Here is an 18,419-nt window from a genome sequence, read left to right as displayed (position 1 = left end):
TATTTTTTTTAAAGCTATATAGAGGACAGAGAAGTGACTTTTTTTTTTTCACTTTATTGTCATCTTAAAAATGGCTTTTCCAAAGTGTATGCAGTTCTTTGTTAGGCTTAAAATTCACTAGACCCTCCTGTATTCAAGGCTCTCTTGGCTTTTTTAGTATGCTTTTCACCTTTTGAAAAATAGAATGAAGATTCTCAAGGAAGTCATGTATATTTTTCCCATGAACAGAACATATTTTACATATATTGTAGAGATAAGAAGGAGGTTTGAATTCTATAATATTCTTCTTTAAGGTGGGAAAAAGACTTCAGTTATATAATTCATGTTTAATTGTTTGTTAGTCCCTAAGGAATGGTAAACCCTTACCATTATTACAGATTTTTCTTGGGCTTTGCTCATTAGTGAGACATCTTGTTCCAGGTCCTGGAATGGCACTGTCGAGTAAGACCTTGTCTCAGAGACTTGTGGGGAAAACACTGATGTAAGCACATTGTCTGATGCGATAAATGCTGAGGGACTTTTGTAGGGCATATTTGGGGGCACAGAGAGGAGGGTGATCTGTTTTGATAAGTGTCAAAGAAGGAAGAGGTGACAGTTTGTTACCACAGATGGTTGTCACCAACAAGAAGCCTTTGAATAACATTGGAGATGAACCTTCTAGGTTGAGTTCAGTCGCTCAGTCGTGTCTGACTCTTTCTGACCCCATGAATCGCAGCACGCCAGGCCTCCCTGTCCATCACCATCTCCCGGAATTCACTCAGACTCACGTCCATCGAGTCTGTGATGCCATCCAGCCATCTCATCCTCTGTCGTCCCCTTCTCCTCCTGCCCCCAATCCCTCCCAGCATCAGAGTCTTTTCCAATGAGTCAACTCTTCTCATGAGGTGGCCAAAGTACTGGAGTTTCAGTTTTAGCATCATTCATTCCAAAGAAATCCCAGGGTTGATCTCCTTCAGAATCGACTGGTTGGATCTCCTTGCAGTCCAAGGGACTCTCAAGAGTCTTCTCCAACACCACAGTTCAAAAGCATCAATTCTTCGGCGCTCAGCCTTTTTCACAGTCCAACTCTCACATCCATACATGACCACTGGAAAAACCATAGCCTTGACTAGACGGACCTTAGTCGGCAAAGTAATGTCTCTGCTTTTGAGTATACTATCTGGGTTGGTCATAACTTTTCTTCCAAGGAGTAAGCGTCTTTTAATTTCATGGCTGCAGTCACCATCTGCAGTGATTTTGGAGCCCCCCAAAATAAAACCTAACACTGTTTCCACTCTTTCCCCATCTATTTCCCATGAAGTGATGGGACTGGATGCCATGATCTTCGTTTTCTGAATGTTGAACTTTAAGCCAACTTTTTCGCTCTCCTCTTTCACTTTCATCAAGAGGCTTTTTAGCTCCTCTTCGCTTTCTGCCATAAGGGTGGTGTCATCTGCATATCTGAGGTGATTGATATTTCTCCCAGCAATCTTGATTCCAGCTTGTGTTTCTTCCAGCCCAGCGTTTCTCATGATGTACTCTGCATATAGGTTAAATAAGCAGGGTGACAATATACAACCTTGCTGTAAACTCCTTTTCCTATTTGGAACCAGTCTGTTGTTCCATGTCCAGTTCTAACTGTTGCTTCCTGACCTGCATACAGCTTTCTCAAGAGGCAGGTCAGGTGGTCTGTATTCCCATCTCTTTCAGAATTTTCCACAGTTTGTTGTGATCCACACAGTCAAAGGCTTTGGCATAGTCAAAAAAGCAGAAATAGATGTTTTTCTGGAACTCTCTTGCTTTTTCTGTGATCCAGTGGATGTTGACAATTTGATCTCTCGTTCCTCTGGCTTTTCTAAAACCAGCTTGAACATCAGGAAATTCACATTTCATGTATTGCTGAAGCCTGGCTTGGAGAATTTTGAGCATTACTTGACTAGCATGTGAGATGGGTGCAATTGTGCGGTAGTTTGAGCATTCTTTGGCATTGCCTTTCTTTGGGATTGGAATGCAAACTGCCCTTTTCCAGTCCTGTGGCCACTGCTGAGTCTTCCAAATGTGCTGGCATATTGAGTGTAGCACTTTCACAGCATCATCTTTCAGGATTTGAAGCAGCTTAACTGGAATTCCATCACCTCCACTAGCTTTGTTCATAGTGATGCTTTCTAAGGCCCACTTGATGTCTGGCTCTAGATTAGTGATCAGATCATCATGATTATCTGGGTTGTGCCAGGTGGTTGTGTTAATGGTGAGTTCCAAGGTGGATGATGGAGAGAAGGGGTGGGAGGTGGACTGGAAAGCCTTGAGGGGACCTTTGGTGAAGGGCCGTTCACATCTGTGAAGGAGTTTGGACTTGGTTTTGTTGGAAATGGACAAGCACCAGGGATTTTGAAGGAGCAGAAGGATGGGCTCTGTGCACCTTTCTTTTTGACAAAGATAACTTGGGATACAGTTGAGGAAAGGTTAGAAGGGAAGAGCCTGAAGTTGGGAAGACCTGTTAGGAGGCTGTTATGAGAGTCTAAGCTAGAGATGATGAGCCTGAATTGGGATATTAGCAGAGGAAGAGAGAAAAGGTGAAACATCTCAGAAGCACTTCTGAGGCAGTAATCCTCAGGCTAAATCCAGTCTCTGGCCGAGGGAGTGTGCACTGTAATGGAGCCAACACTGTGTGGGGCAGCGGCAAGCTGAGACTCTGGGCTTTGTATCCTGACTCTTGCCATCACCTGGAGTCTCCTAATTATTTGGAGTTTTTGTTGGTCAAGGCAAGGCACTGGTCCTTCCTGGTTCTTCAGTTCTGGGATTCTATTATGGGGAAATGGAAGCAAAGGAAACAGCAGAAAACTCAAACCAACCTAATGCAGTTCAGAGCTGCACAGCCCCTTTTTCTTTTGCAGCTGGTAGCCTTTCTGTTATTGTACTGAAAAATTTGAAACAGAAGAAAAAATCAGGTGTTGGATTAGTAAGGTGTTGATTCTCCAAGTTTTATAATTGTGTGATTGAGAACAAACAGTTCTTGATTCACTTGCCTCATATGTGTTTTTTCTCTTTCTAATACTGTGTTGATATAATTTCCCTTTGTTTTTCTTCAGGATCTGTATTTGAAATATGTATTTAAAAGATAAAATACGTATCTAAAAGACTGGCAGTTGAAATTTTCTTTTATTTTTGCCTTTGGAGAAACTTAGCTCCCTGGATTGGAATCATTTTCTGCCCATATTCTATGCTGTTGATCTCTCTTAATTTCATAAGTATTTTGAGGGATATCATTCCTGGATGAGTACATGCTCAGCATTCAGTAGACCACTGGGTCAGTAGACTTCATTCTCAAGTAAGTGGGGCAAAGCTTGTCATGGTTTACTTTTGCCCCTCTTCCTTGAAGTAGCTTTTTGGGAGCTGTTCTTTTCTCCTGAATGGGAGTGTTAGAGACCTTTAGGAAACGATGTCATACTTGAATACTCTTCTTGCTGCAGAAACTGTACGTTAACTATCTTTATAATGATAAAAGCACTTCCTTTTTCATTCTAGTTCCAAAAGACCCAAAACCACAGTGGAGGCGTGTGGCATGGAGTTACGACTGCACCCTGCTGGCCTATGCTGAAAGCATGGGAACTGTGAGGGTGTTTGATCTCATGGGAAGTGAGCTCTTCGTTATTACTCCGGTATGTACATAGCCAAAAAACTGCCTTTTATGTATAGGTACTTGAATGAATGAGTGAATGTGATGAAAGAGGAAATATAAATCAGGATAATAAGCTGTGGAGTTAAGATCTTAGATCTAGTTAGAGGGCTGTTCATGGATATGTCTTCTTTGTATTTTGAAATGCACTATGCAGACATCAGTTCAGTTCAGTCGCTCAGATGTGTCTGATTCTTTGCAACCCCATGGATTGTGTGCCAGGCTTCCCTTCCCTACCAAATCGCGGAGCTTACTCAAACTAACCTACCATTATTACAAGATGGTAGTAAGTAAGTACTAAATAAGAGGGGAGAAAGTGGTAATAAAGTTCCAGTGAAGGAAAGAAGTCAATGGGCCATTGGAACAGAACCAAGCTGAGAGGAGTTAGAATTTGTTACCATAAAAAGGTAGAAATTGAGAGGGAGGGTGAAGAAAAAAAAAATTAATGGTGGTAGTAACTTATATTTGTGTAGTGCTTTGTATTTTGTTAACGACTGATGGATATTCCTGTGTGATATTCACGACACCCTTTGAGTAGACTGGGTACACAGTCTCCTCATTTTACAGTTTAGAGAGCTTAAACTGTGAGGAATAAAATGACTTTTCCCCTAGTAATCCAGTTAATTAGTGTCTCTTTTAGGAGTTCAGTGCTTGCTTTCTTTTTCTTTTTTTTTTTTTTTTAACTTTGTATCCTTCCTCAAGTGAACAAAGTACAGGGCAGGAAGAGCAGTGGTCCTAATTCTGGCTGCTTTTTAGAATCACCTGTGAAGCTTTATAAAGAACAGAAAATGAAACAAAACAAATGACTGGATTTCCCAGGCTACACCCAGAGAAAGTCTGACTTAATTGATCTGAGCAGGACCTGAAGGATAATGTTTCAGGTCTTTCAACTGATTCTAGTGAGAAGCTGGGAGGGAGAACCAAGGATACAGAAAATGGTTTTTGTTAAAAAATGAGTGGAAAAACCTGAAAAAGTACACTGTGCTCATGTCATAGAAGTTCTGGGGAACCAAACAAAGAAGGTTGAATTACCATTTTCTAGAGTAGCACTGTTTGTGCTGAGTCACTTAAGTTGTGTCCGACTGTTTGTGACCCTATGGACTGCAGTCTGTCAGACTCTTCTGTCCAAATGATTCTCTAGGCAAGAACACTGGAGTGGTTTGCCATGCCCTCCTCCAGGGGCTCTTCCCAACCCAGAGATTGAACTCACATCTCTTTTATCTCCTGCATTGACACTGGGTTCTTTACTACTAGCCCCACCTGGGAAGCCCTGCTGCTGCTAAGTCGCTTCAGTCCTGTCCGACTCTGTGACCCCATAGATGGCAGCCCACCAGGCTCCCCCGTCCCTGGGATTCTCCAGGCAAGAACACTGGAGTGGGTTGCCATTTCCTTCTCCAATGCAGGAAAGTGGAAAGTGAAAGTGAAGTCGCTCAGTCGTGTCCAACTCTTAGCGACCCCATGGCCTGCAGCCTACCAGGCTCCTCCGTCCATGGGATTTTCCAGGCAAGAGTACTGGAGTGGGGTGCCATTGCCTTCTCCAGGGAAGCCCTAACACTGTTCAATAGAAATTTAATGTGAGCTGTAAATGTGATCACATGTAATGTAAAATTTTTTAGTAACATTAAGTTCAACAGGTGAAATTAATTTTATTTAACATATCCAAAATGATTGCATATTGAAATGACTGTAAAAATTATCAGTAAAATGTTTCACATTATTTGTTCAGTACTAAGTCTTTGAAATTTGGTCTTTTTATGTTTTTAGCTTATCTCTGTTTGTATCTATCAGATGTTCCATAGCCGCATGTGGCTACACTATTGATATTTTATTGAGTGGTTTTAGACAGTGAGGGTCCACTGAGGGTGGCGAATGTGATTCCTAAGGTGCACATGCCTCCAGAACTAGCAAATATAGCCTGATATTTAGTTGATGGAAAAAGGCTGGCGTTGAGCGATTGTTTTGAGTCCTTCCCTTTAAATTGCCGATTAGGCAAATGAAAATAACTGGAGAGTTCTTTCTTCTTCTTTCTTTTTAATGTAACACTGGTTACTACTGGCAGTGGAAAGTAACATTTGAGAGCTTATGTCTGAATTCTGTATCTTAGAATTCTTTGAGGCTGAATGATAGAATTAGTTTTTTTCTTTTTTCTTTCTCTCCCCTTATTTTGCAATGGAAATATAGTCTGAACAGAAATTCACTTATTAAGTGAACATCTCATCCAAAGGGGATGTTGTGGTTCCAGGCTGTGGTTGGCAGGGCTGGTTTAGACTTGGATGTGTAGTTCTGGGCACTTTGGCTTAGATGATTCTTCATATATCAGTTCTGGGGCTATCTTAAAGTATGTCTGGCAAGGCCAGTGTCTTGAATATCCTTCCATTATACATGTGGTAACCTATATCTAGTATTTTTTAGTGACTTAATTTCTCTCTCTTCCATAGGCATCTAGTTTAGCAGGCGATTTGAGCTATGCCATTGCTGGGCTGATATTTTTAGAATATAAAGCAAGTGCACAGTGGTCTGCAGAGCTCTTGGTCATCAATTACCGAGGAGAACTTAGAAGCTACCTTGTAAGGTAAAAATACACTTTATTTGAGATGCCCTGTTTGAAATAATGTTTACTTCCTTGCTTTAGTGTTAGATTTTGGTGCTTTTTTTTTTTTCCTTTCAGCGTTTTATTTTGAAAAATAGCAAATATAAAAGAAAGGTTGATTTACTGTACAGCACAGAGAGCCTGTAGTCAGTGTCTTGTAACAACCTATAAATGGAAAATAATCTGAAAAATAATATATGTGTATTACTGAACTACCTCACTGTGTACCTGAAACATTGTAAGTCAACTATACTTCAATAAAATATGTATGTTAAGAAACAAAGGGGAGATATATTCATTCACACTTAAGAGAAATTTAAAAGGATCAGCTGTTAGTCTATGCTTTGTTAAATAAACCTGTGTATAATTTTAAAAGGTTGAAAGAATTTTGTAGTGAGCTCTCATATACCTCTACTTAAATTCTGTTCAGCATTTTGTTGTACGTACTGTGTCATGTTTCCATCTAGTTCTCTGGCCATTAGTCAGTCCTATTTTTAATGTATTTCAGAGTCAGTACTTATTATTTTAGAATAGTGATAGTGAAGTTGCTCAGTCGTGTCTGACTCTTTGTGAACGCGTAGACTGTAGCGTACCAGGCTCCTCCATCCATGGGATTTTCCAGGCAAGAATACTGGAGTGGGTTGCCATGCATATTTTAGTATGCATATGATTAATTAAAGTTCAGAATGTACTTACGGTTTTTTTTTCGATTGAGAAAATTTGCATGCAGTGAAATGTGCAGGTCTTAACTGTACCAGCCAGTGAATTATGACAAATGCATACATTTGTGCAATCCAAAGCCCTGTCAAGATACAGAACACTAGCATCAAGCAAGCAAGTTCCCTCATGCCTCTTCTTAGTAAGCTTTGTCCATTCCCACTCTCACAGGAACTGCTATTTATAATTTTTCTTCATCATAGATTAGTTTTGCCTGTCCTAGTGATTTATATGAACAGACTCATAGAGCATGTACTCTTTTCGTGTAAGTCTTCTTTCATTCACCGTATCTTGAGACTCATCCTTATTTTTATATGCATCAGTGGTTTATTCTTTTTATGGCTGCTTAGTACTTTATTGTATGACTATCTCACTAGTCTTAGTTTGGGTTGTTATAACAAAATACCATAACTGGGTGGCTTAGCAATAACAAATTTATTTCTGACAGTTCTGGAGGCTGGAAGTCTGAGATCAGGGTTTCAGCCTGATCAGGTTCTGGTGAGAGCTCTTTTTTGGGTGCAGACTGCCTACTTCTCCTTATATCCGCACACGATAGAGAGACAGCTAGTTAGTTCTCTAACCTCTTCTTATAAAGACACTAAACCCATCTTGACCTAATAGCTCCCAAAGATCCCACCTCCAGATATCATCGCATTGATATTAGGGTCTTAAATGAATTTGAGGAGGTACAAACATTCAATCTGTGGGGATCAAAAATCCTCAGCCCATAGCACTCCTGATCTGTTTATCCATTCTTCTATTGATGGAGCTCTCAGTTTCCAGTTTTGTAAATAAAACAGCTGTGACCACTCTTGTGTAAGTCTTTATGGATAAAAGCTTTCATTTCTCTTGGGTTAGTATCTTTGAGTGGAATTCCTGAGTCATAGGTTGGATATAGTTTTTTTTTTTATGAGAGATTGCCAGACCTTTTTCAGAGTGGGTATAGCATTCATAGTCCTACTAATAGTTTATCAAAGTTCTGGTGGTTTTTACATCCTCAGCAATATTTAAGGATATAAATTTGGTGGTGTCTGTCTTTATAAATGTAGACATTTTAATGGGTATTTAGTGGCATCTCACTGTGGTTTAATGGTATTTATTTCTTACTTACCTTCTTGAATTTAGTGTTGGAACACATCAGAGCTATCAGGAGAGCCACTGTTTCAGCTTCAGCAGTCATTATCCTCATGGAATCAACACAGCTATTTACCATCCCGGGCACAGGTAAGCAGCCATTTGCTCTCATATTTAGTGGAGTATTAAAGTGGATGTAGAAGCCTTGGCACAGTTTCAGAAGGAAGAAATTGTCCGTTCTGATTTTTATTTTGGCTTCATTTCCTCTTCTTGTGTATAGTTGCCTTAATGTCTGTGGTATTATTGTAGTCCCCTTCTGAACATTCATGCTCATCTGTCTGGCACACTGAGCTTCTTGGAGCCAGAATGGGCATTGGGAATATTCACTGAGGAATGTCTCCTGTCTTTGTTCTCTGAGTCTTTTCATATTTGTAAAATGAAGATAATACAGAACACGTCGCATTGTCAAGGCAGTTTAAAAGCAGTGCATATGAAATGCCTTGGCGTAGAAGGACCTCAGTAGCTGTTCTTCCCTTCCTCTGTCGTTCTTTGCAAGTTGGGGCTGCACTGCTTATTGCATAGTCAATTTCTGCCACTCCAGGCACAACTCCGAGATACTGTGCACTCAGTTCCAGACCTCTGCAGTCAGAGAGATATTGTTGCAATAAAGGGAGTCACACACATTTTTGATTTCTTAGTGCCTATAAAAATACATTTACATTATACTGTAATTTTAATTGTGCAATAGCATTATGTTTAAAAAATGTGTATACCTTAATAAAAAAGTACAAAACAGTTTAACAGTAGTAACATCAAAGATCACTGATCTCAGATCGTCATAACAAATACATTAATAATGAAAAAGTTTGAAATATTGAGAGAATTACCAAAATGTGGCACAGAGACATGCAATAATTGCTGTTGGAAAACTGACACTTTAGACTTGCTCTGTGTGAGGCTGCCACAGACTTTCAGTTTGTAAAACAAAAAAGCAGTATTTGTGAAGTGCAGGAAAGCAAAACAGAGTGAAACAAAGTTGGCTTGTGTGTGTGATTCTTTCTGTGTGTCGCTTATCCATGTATTTGCCAGCTACGCAGAGGGTTACCTAAAACTTTTGACATTTTCTGCTTCCCATGATTTCTCCCTTTGACTTTGTTATTTGTGAATGAAATTTACATATATTTTATAAATTAGTCAGGCTAACTTTTTGGTTCTCTAAAACGGAGGAATAAATATCAAATTGAGCCAGGCAAACCTTGCTTGAGTTCTGAATTTTGAGACTTATCATCTTGGCAAGTACTTAAATGCTGGTCCTCAAGTGTACTTGAAGTATTTTAATTGAAAACGTATGAAAGTTTTCTTTCTGTTTGATCATAGGTCTGTCCTTCTGGTGATTCAGAATGTTATGATTATGAAGTTTTTATACTAAAGAGTACACCCACACACCTATATAGCTCCAATGATTTCCTGTTTGTACTTTCTTGATCTCGTCCCCTCTGGTCCCCTGTTGATAACCACTGTCCTAAGTTTTGCTTAGATCTCTTGCTTTATTTATAGTTTACCACTTATTCATATTTAGTTATGAGTGTATTTTTTGTTGTTGTTGAGTTGCTAAGTAGTGTCTGACTCTTTGCGATCCCATGGAGTGCAGCATGCCAGGCTTCCCTGTCCTTCATTATCTCCTGGAGTTTGCTCAGATTTGTTTCCATTGAGTTGGTAATGCTATCCAACCATCTCATCCTCTGTCACCACCTTTTCCTCTTGCCCTCCTCAATCTTTCCCAGCATCAGGGTCTTTTCCAGTGGGTTGGCTTTTTGCATTAGGTGGCCAAAGTTATTGCAGCTTCAGCATCAGTCATTCCAATGAATATTCAGGGTTGATATCTTTTAGGATTGACTGGTTTGATCTCCTTTCTGTTCAAAGGACTCTGAAGAGTCTTCTCCAGCACCACAGTTTGAAAGCATCAATTCTTGGACACTTAGTCTCCTTTGTGGTCCAACTCTCATATCCGTATGTGACTACTGGAAAAAACATAGCTTTGACTATATGGATCTTTGTCGGCAAAATGATGTCTCTGCTTTTTACTATGATGTCTAGGTTTGTCATATGAATTTGTAAATGGAGTCACATAGGACAGGGGTCCCCTACCCCAGGGGTACAAATAGATCACAGAGCAGGAGGTCAGCAGCAGTCCTGCGAGCTGAACTTCATCTGTCACTCTCCTATAGCTCTCATTACTCCCGAATCATCCCCCCAACTCTGGCTTTTGCTTTGTTTATTTCATGATGACTCCTCCATTGTCTGTCTGTCTGGTTTTTTTTTTTTTTTAAACCAAGGTCAGTATTAGACTTCTTAGCAGTATTTCAGGAAGGTAAGTGAGGTTCTCTTGGGATCATAGGTTTGAAATGATCATACACTCAGTAGTTTTTACATGATAATAACTTGTCATAAGTGAGACTATATTCATTATTTCTTAAGGCTTTCACTTTGTGTCATAGGATGTAAGTAAATAGAGGTATTTTTAGAGGAGTGGACTCAAAATGAAAGTTTTGGAAAGGTGAATTGTAAAACCACTGAAGGAGAGCCTCTTCTTGGTTTTGCAGTCATATACAATTTGTGACAGCAGTCAACTTGGAGATGGATGACTGCATTAAGGTTTCTGAATGAGAATTGTTATAAAGCAAGGAATACATGTAAATGTCTTGTTGTGCATGGCAGAAGTATTGCTAGTTGTTTATATTTTCCATTATGTGATCTTTTTTTAAATGAAAGAACCTGAAATATTCATCACATTTTTAATTTATTTTTGGTTCGTTTAGTAATGTGAGCCTGTGATATTTTTCATCCACAAGGATTCTGTAAATGTGAAATAAATCAGCCAGACTGGAGTTAGGATAAATTGGTGATATACAAACTCAAGGTTTTATGCTGGGAGCACTATTGAAGAAGAGAAATTGAGGTGTAAGTTGGGTAATATGAAAGAAAAATTAGTTGAGCAGCTTTGGGATAAGCTCTGTGGATTTGCTGATTTTGACTGTTTTCCTTTTCGTCTTCCTACTCACAGCCTAAGAATGCATTTTATCCTCTCCAGACTATCTCGTATTCCAGTTTTGCTCTCCCTCCTACACTTACCCCAACGCTCCCTTCTGTTTTCTGTTCTCAGTGTTGCCTTTGTGTGTTAGATTTGGCTTATATTGTACCCTGATTCCAGCTAGGAGGAATCTCGTACCTCTGCATTTTTAGAAGGGACTACATTAAACTTTTAGTACAGGTGGATTCTGTTCTTGGTGGTGATTAGGTTGTGGTGTCTGCCCTCTAGGAGTGTACAGTCTATCTTAGGAGTCACACATTCACAAATAAGGGCACCCACGTAATACGAATAAGTTAAAATAAAATACAGTAGTCTGCCCTATCCACAGGGTGTATGTCCCTGTGGACATACACAGGGGATGCCTGAAACTTCAAATAGTACTCAACCCTGCATATAGTGTGTTTTTTTTTTTTCTCCCACATACGTACATACCTGTGGTTAAGTTTAATGTATAAATGAGGCACAGGAAGAGAATATTTGAACTGCCAGCATCACTACTCTTGTGTTTTGGGACCATTATTAAGTAAAACAAGGCTTACGTGAACACAAGCATTGCAGTACCTCACCATCCATCTCTGATAACCTGGAGGGCTACTGAGTGCCCGAAGTGTGGGACGCACTGGCCAATGGCACGTCGTCTCTCGGGGCAGGATGGAGCAGGATGGCACGGGAAGGCACAGGATTTCGTTACACTGCTCAGAGTGGTGTGCAGTTTAAAACTGTGAACGGTTTATTTATGGAATGTTCCATTTCATGTTTTTGGGCTGCAGTTGACTGTGGGTGACTGAAGTTGCAAAAGGTGAAACTGTGGGTAGGGGATTACTGCGTATATTTTTAAATGATAGCTTCCGCTTTCAACACCTTTTTGTTGTTTTTGTTTTGAGGTTTTGATCCTAATTTTATTGTAAATTTCTGCAAGCAAAATCTGACTTATTCAACTTTGAGCCTCCAACAGTTCTTTGATAACTGCTCAAACATAATTAGTGTTGGAAGCTAACTTTTTCTAGGTCCTGAATTATATCTCCACAAACATAAAAGGTGGAAGACAAGCCTCTTTTCTTGGTCCCTTTTGAGAAGCCACTCATTCTTGGAATCCTTGATGATGCTTTGGTATTTTAAGTGTATAGTTCAGTGATTTTTAATAAATAAGTAGGGTTGTGCAAGCTCTACGCCAGTCAGTTCTAGAATATTTCCAGTGCTCCTAAAGATCTCTCATGCCCGTGAGTTTCATGGAATGTAAATCACAACCTCCATAAAACTGTAATAAAGATTGAATTGGAGAGAAAAAAGATCCTTTAAGCAGGTTTTCATTTGAACACTTTCTTTTTAAGTTTTAAAATTAACTTTTAATTCACATATAGTAAAAAGGGTGTATGTTTTAAAAAAATTATTGAAGTATAGTTGATTGACAATATTGTATTTATTCTTTACTGTAAAGTGACTCAGTTGTACACATATATATTCCTTTCTATATTCTTTTCCATCATGATTTCTCAGGATATTTAATATAGTTTCCTGTGCTGTATAGGAGGACCTTGTTGTTTATCCATCTTGTGTATAATAGTTAAGCCCTGCTGCTGCTTCAGTTGTATCCAACTCTGTGCAACCCCATAGACGGCAGCCCACCAGGCTCCCCCGTCCCTGGGATTCTTCAGGCGAGAACACTGGAGTGGGTTGCCATTTCCTTCTCCAGTGCATGAAAATGAAAAGTGAAAGTGAAGTCACTCAGTCGTGTCTGACTCTCAGCAACCCCATGGACTGCAGCCCACCAGGCTCCTCCGTCCATGAGACTCTCCAGGCAAGAGTACTGGAATGGGGTACCATTACCTTCTCTGCTGATCCCAAACTCCCATTCCTTCCCTCCTGCCCCATCCTCCTCCCCCTTGGCAACCGCAAGTCTGTTCTCTTAATGAGTCTTTTTATAGATATGTTGATTTGTATCATATTGTAGATTCCACATATAAGTTATATCGTGTGGTATTTGTCTTTTTCTTTCTGACTTTAATCTCTGGGTCCATCCATGTTGCTACAAATGGCATTTCGTATTTTTTGATGACTGAGTAATACATAAATTTTGTGTGTGTGTGTGTGTGTACACACCGCATCTTCTTATCCATTCATCTGTTGATGGACATTTAGGTTGTTTCCATATCTAGCCAAGTGATACTCTTGGCTATTATAAACAGCGCTACTGTGAATACAATGGTGCATGTATCTTTTCGAAGTATAGTTTTGTCTGGGTATATGCCAAGGAGTCGGACTGCGGGATCATAGGACTACTCTAGTTTTCTGAGGAATCTCTATACTGTTTTCCCTAGTGGTTGCACCAATTTACATTCCTACCAACTGAACACTTTCGTCTTTATGTTAAGAAAGATACCCAGGTTTACGTTAAGAAAGATACCTATGTTTCATATAGTCTATAAGGAAAAACCATAATTGATTAATAATGTTTCATGGTTGTGTTTAAGGATTAATTCAAGCATTTGAGTGATTTTTTTTTCCCTTTTAGTCACCTGTGTTAAGCCAGATACAGATTCTGCAAAAAGAGTATGAGACAACATTTACAAGGAGTAATAAGCTAGGTTGTCAGCTTGCCTATATATAGAGTACAGTTAGGTAGGAGTGAATTGGCCAAAGAGCAGTTGGGTGATTGCATTCTCCTAAGTGTGCGCTCATTGTATTTGCTACTATTCTGTGCAAGTCTCAGAAGATGGACGAGGAGATAGTCTTTAGAAAGCTGTTAATTTTAGGGGATACTGAGGAATGAATACCTTTAAGTAATAGCATACTGCAGTACTAAAGCGCTGTGTCTCCTGATTTGGTCATCTCTTATGGGCTTCTGATTTCCTCTAAATCGCACTCAGCATTTTATTTTTTATTATTATTATGTATTTATTATTTATAAGCATTACTTATTTTACTTTTTAAAATTCATTTATGTTTAATGGAAGGATAATTGCTTTATAGTATTGCATTGGTTTCTACCAAACATCAGCATGAATCAGCCATAGGTTCACCCATTTCCCTTCCATGTGAATATTCCTCCCTCAGCGTTTTAAATGCAGGCTTCCTTCACACTCATTTGCTTGAGATACCCCCTTTATCCTATGAGTTGTACTTAGTGGGGGGATCAAAAATGTCTTGTGTGAATGAGCTCTTAGGAGAGATGACAACCTCACTGGCACAGAATGGAAAGAAAATAATCCTGGGCGTAGACTGGGCAGGGGTGTGGGTAGAGTACTCAGAGGGGCCCACCACCTCAGCACATCACCATCGTCTAGGGAAAGGTCCCACAAATGTTTTAATTTTATCTTGTGGAAGAGATAGTGTCGAGAATACCCTACCTTAAAGGTTTACCCAAGAGCACTTGTAAATTTGTCTTCTCTTATAAGCTGTAAGATATAGACCTATGAGATGCTTTGGGGAGCTAATCAGTGAGCCTTTATATCCATTACATTGCTGTAAAATTGCCCGTCTTTCTTTCTGGTTCCTAAGGTCATATATATTCTGTGAGAATCAGGTCAGTGGTGTGTAAAAGATATACTATATTGACAGCTGGAGGAGCAGTTATGTATAAATTGCATTAGGAAATTTCTCATAAGCCCTAGCTAGATAAGACTTAATAATTTTATGAAGGATTGCTTCTAGAAAAGGAATGAGTGCCGTGGTCCTGATCCTTGCTGATTACCTTCCACTGCAGCGAGAGAGTGTGTTTGGCCTTTGATAATGCAGGGGCTATTGACATTTGAGAGATTAATGTGCAGCTTTATAGCTGGCAAGTGTGAATGTCAGGAATTGAGTATCTTAACTTACATTAAGGAGTTTTTCAGGTTGCCTTTCGAATGCTCATTCTTCCAGTGTGAGCAAATTCTTCTTTCCATGAGTTCAGGTTGGGTTTTAGAAGAGAAATGAAGAGGTACTGTTATTAGTAGAGAAAGCTGTGTCGTTTTGGCAGAGAGGAAAGTCCTTAGATGTGAATTAAGGGACTTGCTGAGCTTCATGGACTAACTTTTCTTTTTTTTCTTAAACAGGTATATGTTTCTGGTGAGGCAGGGAAGTCTTAGCTACATTCTGTGATCTGTTTTTATCCAGAATATATTACAGATAGGGAGACATGCGTGACTCAGAAGCATCTTGGTTTTTAGCAGCCTTCAGCTGTCTTTTAAGTCAATGACAGGGCTTGATTACTTTTACTTTTCTTTGGCCTACAATTGAAAAAAAATTATTTGGAAATCATTGTTAACCCATCCATCAGTCCTCTACATGGAGGGTCTTTGAGAGAAGAGGCTAGTTCTCATTATGTTGTAGTTATTTATACTTAAGTGGGCCCTTGTAGGCCTTGATAAAGTTTTGAATTCCTACAGGTGATAAATAACGAGTCTGTGTCTCTCCTCTTTGAGTGTTTTGGTTGTAGTTTAACCTGATATATGAAAACTTTGTATGTCAGTGGATTTCATTAATCTTAAGTAGGGTATTTTGTACCTGGGTTATACTCCCTCCCACCCTGCTCCCACTGCCACCCCCCCCACCTGCCCCCCCCCCCCCATCCCCAGCCTCTAACTTTAAGGACTATTTCCACAGTCCTTTTGCAGAATTTATGGAAATAAAATTTTAAGAAGTGACTTGGGCGAGATTGAACTTCTTATACTTGGAGTCATGCTAGCTATTGTGGATCTCTCTTGAAAGTAGAGAGATGAAAGAAGATGATTATCTTTGGTTATTTTATAGGAATTAAAGAATGATACTTAAATGTGGTTTATATACAAAAAGAAAATAATAAAAATACATTTGTGATGTGATAGAATGTGTACTGGATTCAGTTTAGTTGCTCACTTGTATCTGACTCTTTGCGACCCCGTGGACTGCAGCACGCCAGGCTTCCCTGTCCATCACCAACTCCCGGAGTTTACTCCTGAGGGTGAAGCCAACACCACAGACCACAGAGAGAAAAGACAGAAACTGGCTTGTTGATGACCACTCACTGTTGAATCACCCAACCCTGAAGTCAGCCCCACCTCTGAGCTTTTGAGTTACATAAGCCAGGAAATTTTCTGCTCAGTTAAGCTAATTTAATTGGATTTTCACTTGTGTCTAAAAACATTCTAAAATTAATCTATATTCATATAGGAGTAATTATTATTCCCCATTATATAGAAGAGAAAACTCAAGAGTCATTTCCCCAAGGTTGAGCTTGATGGGAAGTCAGGAAGGTCTAACTATAAACCTGTCTCTCTATTCATCACCGTGCTGCCACTCAAAGAACTTCACAACATGTCTAAGATTCACCAGGATTTAATTCGATATGATGAGAGGCCACAATATTCAGTTCAGTTCAGTTCAGTCGCTCAGTCATGTCTGACTCTTTGTGACATGAACCGCAGCACGCCAGGCCTCCTTGTCGATCACCAACTCCTGGAGTCCACCCAAACCCATGTCCATTGTGTCGGTGATGCCATCGAACCATCTCATCCTCTGTCATCCCCTTCTCCTCCTGCCCTCATTCTTTTCCAGTATCAGGGTCTTTTCAAATGAATCAGCTGTCTGCATCAGGTGGCCAAAGTATTGGAGTTTCAGCTTCAATATCAGTCCTTCCAATGAATACCCAGGACTGATCTCCTTTAGGATGGACTGGATGGATCTCCTTGCAGTCCAAGGGACTCTCAAGAGTCTTCTCCAACACCACAGTTGAAAAGCATCAATTCTTTGGCACTCAGCTTTCTTTATAGTCCAACTCACACATCCATACATGAATACTGGAAAAACCATAACTTTGACTAGGTGGACCTTTGTTGGCAAAGTAATATCTCTGCTTTTTAATATGCTGTGTAGGTTGGTGATAGCTTTTCTTCCAAAGAGCAAGCGTCTTTTAATTTCATGGCTGCAGTTACCATCTGCAGTGATTTTGGAGACCAAGAAAATAAAGTCTGCCACTGTTTGCCATTGTTTTCCCCATCTATTTGCCATGAAGTGATGGGACCAGATGCCACGATCTTAGTTTTCTGAATGTTGAGTTTTTAAGCCAACTTTTTCACTCTACTCTTTCATTTTCATCAAGAGGCGTTTTAGTTACTCTTCATTTTGTGCCATAAGTGTGGTGTCATCTGCATATCTGAGGGTATTGATATTTCTCCTGGCAAGCTTGATTCTAGCTTGTGTTTCATTCAGCCCAGCGTTTCTCATGATGTACTCTACATAGAAGTTAAATAAGCAGGATGACAATATACAGCCTTTATGTACTCCTTTCCCAACTTGGAACCAGTCTGTTGTTCCATGTCCGATTCTAACTGTTGCTTTTTGACCTGCATACAAGTTTCTGCATACAGGTTTCTCAGGAGGCAGGTAAGGTGGTCTGATATTCCTAAGTCTTGAAGAATTTTCCACAGTTTCTTGTAATCCACACAATTAAAGGCTTTGGCATAATCAGTATGCCAGCAGAAGTAGATGTTTTTCTGGAACTCTCTTGCTTTTTCGATCATCCAACGGATGTTGGCAATTTGATCTCTGGTTCTTCTGACTTTTCTAAATCCAGCTTGAACATCTGGAAGTTCACAGCTCATTTACTGTTGAAGCCTGGCTTGGAGAATTTTGAGCATTACTTTGCTGATGTGTGAGATGAGTACAATTGTGCAGTAGTTTGAGCATTCTTTGGCGTTGCCCTTATTTGGGATTGGAATGAAAACTGACCTTTACCAGTCCTATGGCCACTGCTGAGTTTTCCAGATTTGCTGGCATACTGAGTGCAGCACTTACACAGCATCATCTTCCAGGATTTGAAACAGCTCAACTGGATTCCATCACCTCCACTAGCTTTGTTGGTAGTGATGCTTCCTAAGGCCCACTTGACTTTGCATTCCAGGATGTCTGGCTTTATGTGAGTGATCACACCATCTTGGTTATCTGGGTCATAAAGATCTTTTTCTGTATAGTTCTTCCGTGTAGTCTTGCCACCTCTTCTTAATATCTTCTGCTTCTGTTAGGTCCATACCAATTCTGTCCTTTATCGAACCCATCTTTGCATGAAATGTTCCCTTGGTATCTCTAATTTTCTTGCAGAGATCTGTAGTCTTTCCCATTCTATTGTTCTCTATTTGCATTGATCACTGAGGAAGGCTTTCTTACCTCTCCTTGCTATTCTTTGGAACTCTGCATTCAGATGCTTATGTCTTTCTTTTTCTCCTTTGCTTTTCGCCTCTCTTCTTTTCACAGCTATTTGTAAGGCCTCCCCAGACAGTCATTTTGCTTTCTTGCATTTCTTTTCCATGGGGATGGTCTGGATCCCTGTCTCCTGT

At 39.8% G+C, this 18,419-nt stretch overlaps 1 protein-coding gene across 1 annotated transcript in view; it reads left to right on the top strand.

Moving 5' to 3' along the window:
• The window catches only part of NBAS (NBAS subunit of NRZ tethering complex), a 336,032-nt gene that overhangs the window by 33,291 nt on the left and 284,322 nt on the right, over positions 1-18,419 (top strand). Inside the window, exons 7-9 of the mRNA XM_027966530.2 lie at positions 3,505-3,638; positions 6,094-6,227; positions 8,088-8,186. Coding sequence (XP_027822331.1) covers positions 3,505-3,638; positions 6,094-6,227; positions 8,088-8,186 — 367 coding nt within the window. The remainder of the gene's footprint in view (positions 1-3,504; positions 3,639-6,093; positions 6,228-8,087; positions 8,187-18,419) is intronic.

This window comes from Ovis aries, chromosome 3 (genome assembly GCF_016772045.2).
Source record: "Ovis aries strain OAR_USU_Benz2616 breed Rambouillet chromosome 3, ARS-UI_Ramb_v3.0, whole genome shotgun sequence".
Taxonomy (NCBI): Eukaryota; Metazoa; Chordata; class Mammalia; order Artiodactyla; family Bovidae; genus Ovis; species Ovis aries.
This window is presented reverse-complemented; position numbering and strand designations above follow the sequence as displayed.